Here is a 2,500-nt window from a genome sequence, read left to right as displayed (position 1 = left end):
GTAGCGGTGTCGGTTCAGTTCCCGGGTCAGGCGGTCTGACAGGTACGCGGCGATGCGGTCGAGTTTCTCTGGAGCTGAAAGAGCGAAGAACGTCAACTTCTCCATGTTGGCTTTAACCAGGCCATCCTACACACACACACACACACACACACACACACACACACACACACACACACACACACACACACAGAGCAGAACTGCACTGAGAAACAGTTTGTTGTGTTTGTTTCTAAAAACATATATATATATATATATATATATATATGTTTTATTACTATTATGTTATTTTTTATCATACAGGAACAGGAAGTGACTGACAGGAGCAGGAAGTGACTCAGAGGAGCAGGAAGTGAGTGACAGGAGCAGGAAGTGAGTGACAGGAGCAGGAAGTGAGTGACAGGAGCAGGAAGTGACTCAGAGGAGCAGGAAGTGAGTGACAGGAGCAGGAAGTGAGTGACAGGAGCAGGAAGTGAGTGACAGGAGCAGGAAGTGACCGACAGGAGCAGGAAGTGACTGACCTCGGGGTCCTCTGGGAAGATGTTGTCGACCAGGCGTTTGTATCGAGGCCTCAGCGCCCCGCAGCAGCCGCACAGCCCTGAGACACACCACTTCCTGTTTACACGTCTGACTCACTTCAGTCTGTAAAACAACTTTTTTACAGCAGGGTTTTTTTTTTGTTTTTTTTTTGAAAATCTTCCTGCACTAAAGCAGTGATTTTGAAATATTTCTGAAAATAAAATAAAACAAAGTGAATCTCAGGTTTCCACCTCAGAGCTTTGCCTCGTTTCCCATAATTCCATAATGCTGTGTTCTAGTTCTCTGTGCACGACTGAACAGCTGCAGGTCTTTTCTTTTCATTTGAATATTAATATTAAACGAAGACGAGCAGTAAAGCAGTCATTCTGACACGAACCCGAGGTCAGATGGAAAGTTCACGTCGTATTATTTGATTAAAAACAATTTTTCTCTGCTTTTATTCTGATGTTTCTCCTCTTTATTTTTTCTATTTTCATCTTTAATCTCCTGCTGAAAAAAAGATGTTTATCAGGTTTGAGGGGATTAAAGGGAGCAGAGGAGACCAGAGACCCATTGCTTAGCAACCACCATCCCATAATTCTCTCTCTCTCTCCCTCACACACACACACACACACACACACACACACACACACACACACACACACACACACACACACACACACACTACAATGCGGTGTCTTAAGCACTAAGCCTGCTGCTGGTTGTGTAACTGCTTCACTTTGTTGTGACCTCCAGCAGAAGGTCACAGTAGTCATGTGATCTGATGACATCACTGATGACATCACCAGTGACTTCACTCTGCACTCTGAGTCAATTAAAGGCTCAACCATAAGAAGACAAATTACAGACAGGATGTGACATCACAACCTTTTGTTTTCTCATAAAAATGTGATTTGTTTTTAATTGCATGTTTTATTTAAATTCAAATGATTATTGAGGAATAAAAATGTGTCTGTAGACAGGTTCTTATTATTTTGTGTTTCTTTCTCTTCCTTTCAGAAGCTGAACTGGATGTAATTAGTGTGATTTGCTGTGACGACAGAAGCCTCACATCTGTTTTCAGACTTTCCACACAAAACTAATCCTGACTAATGAAATGTTGTCCTGACTCGGGGAAACAGCTGGCAGGCAGCATCAACACGGCCGAGACCTTCAGACGGCCACTTTCAAAGTTTGACTGAAACACCAGAGACACAAATCCTCTGGTCCAAAAGATGACGAGGCATTTATGGACTAAGAGATGACTCAGGAAAAATCACGCAACATTCAACTCTAACATATTTGAAATATAAATAATCACATAACCACCATCTACCACCATCAACCACCATCAACCACCGTCTACCACCGTCAACCACCGTCTACCACCATCAACCACCATCAACCACTATCAACCACCCTCTACCACCATCAACCACCATCAACTACCATCAACCACCCTCTACCACCATCAACCACCATCAACTACCATCAACCACCATCTACCACCATCAACCACCATCAACCACCATCAACCACCATCAACCACCCTCAACCACCCTCAACCATCAACCACCATCAACTACTATCAACCACCATCAACCATCAACCACCCTCAACCACCATCAACCACCATCTACCACCATCAACCACCATCTACCGCCATCAACCGCCATCAACCGCCATCAACCGCCATCTACCGCCATCAACCACCATCAACCACCATCAACCGCCATCAACCGCCATCAACCGCCATCAACCGCCATCAACCACCATCAACCACCATCTACCGCCATCAACCGCCATCAACCATCAACCACCATCTACCGCCATCAACCGCCATCAACCACCCTCAACCACCATCAACCACCATCAACCATCAACCACCATCAACCATCAACCACCATCTACCGCCATCAACCGCCATCAACCGCCATCAACCGCCATCTACCGCCATCAACCACCATCAACCGCCATCAACCGC

At 45.3% G+C, this 2,500-nt stretch overlaps 1 protein-coding gene across 3 annotated transcripts in view; it reads right to left on the bottom strand.

Moving 5' to 3' along the window:
* The window catches only part of LOC115372304 (protein EFR3 homolog B-like), a 23,784-nt gene that overhangs the window by 18,223 nt on the left and 3,061 nt on the right, over nt 1–2,500 (bottom strand). For all 3 annotated transcript variants that reach the window (XM_030070086.1, XM_030070072.1, XM_030070078.1), the window contains exons 2-3: nt 519–595; nt 1–126 (exon numbers count right to left, since the gene is read on the bottom strand). The exon at nt 1–126 is cut by the window's left edge and continues 2 nt beyond it. In XM_030070086.1, the coding sequence (XP_029925946.1) occupies nt 1–126; nt 519–595 (203 nt within the window). The remainder of the gene's footprint in view (nt 127–518; nt 596–2,500) is intronic.

The sequence above is a fragment of the Myripristis murdjan genome, chromosome 2 (assembly GCF_902150065.1).
Source record: "Myripristis murdjan chromosome 2, fMyrMur1.1, whole genome shotgun sequence".
Lineage (NCBI taxonomy): Eukaryota > Metazoa > Chordata > Actinopteri > Holocentriformes > Holocentridae > Myripristis > Myripristis murdjan.
The sequence above is the reverse complement of the archived record's forward strand: the minus strand, read 5'-3'. Positions and strand labels throughout refer to the sequence as shown.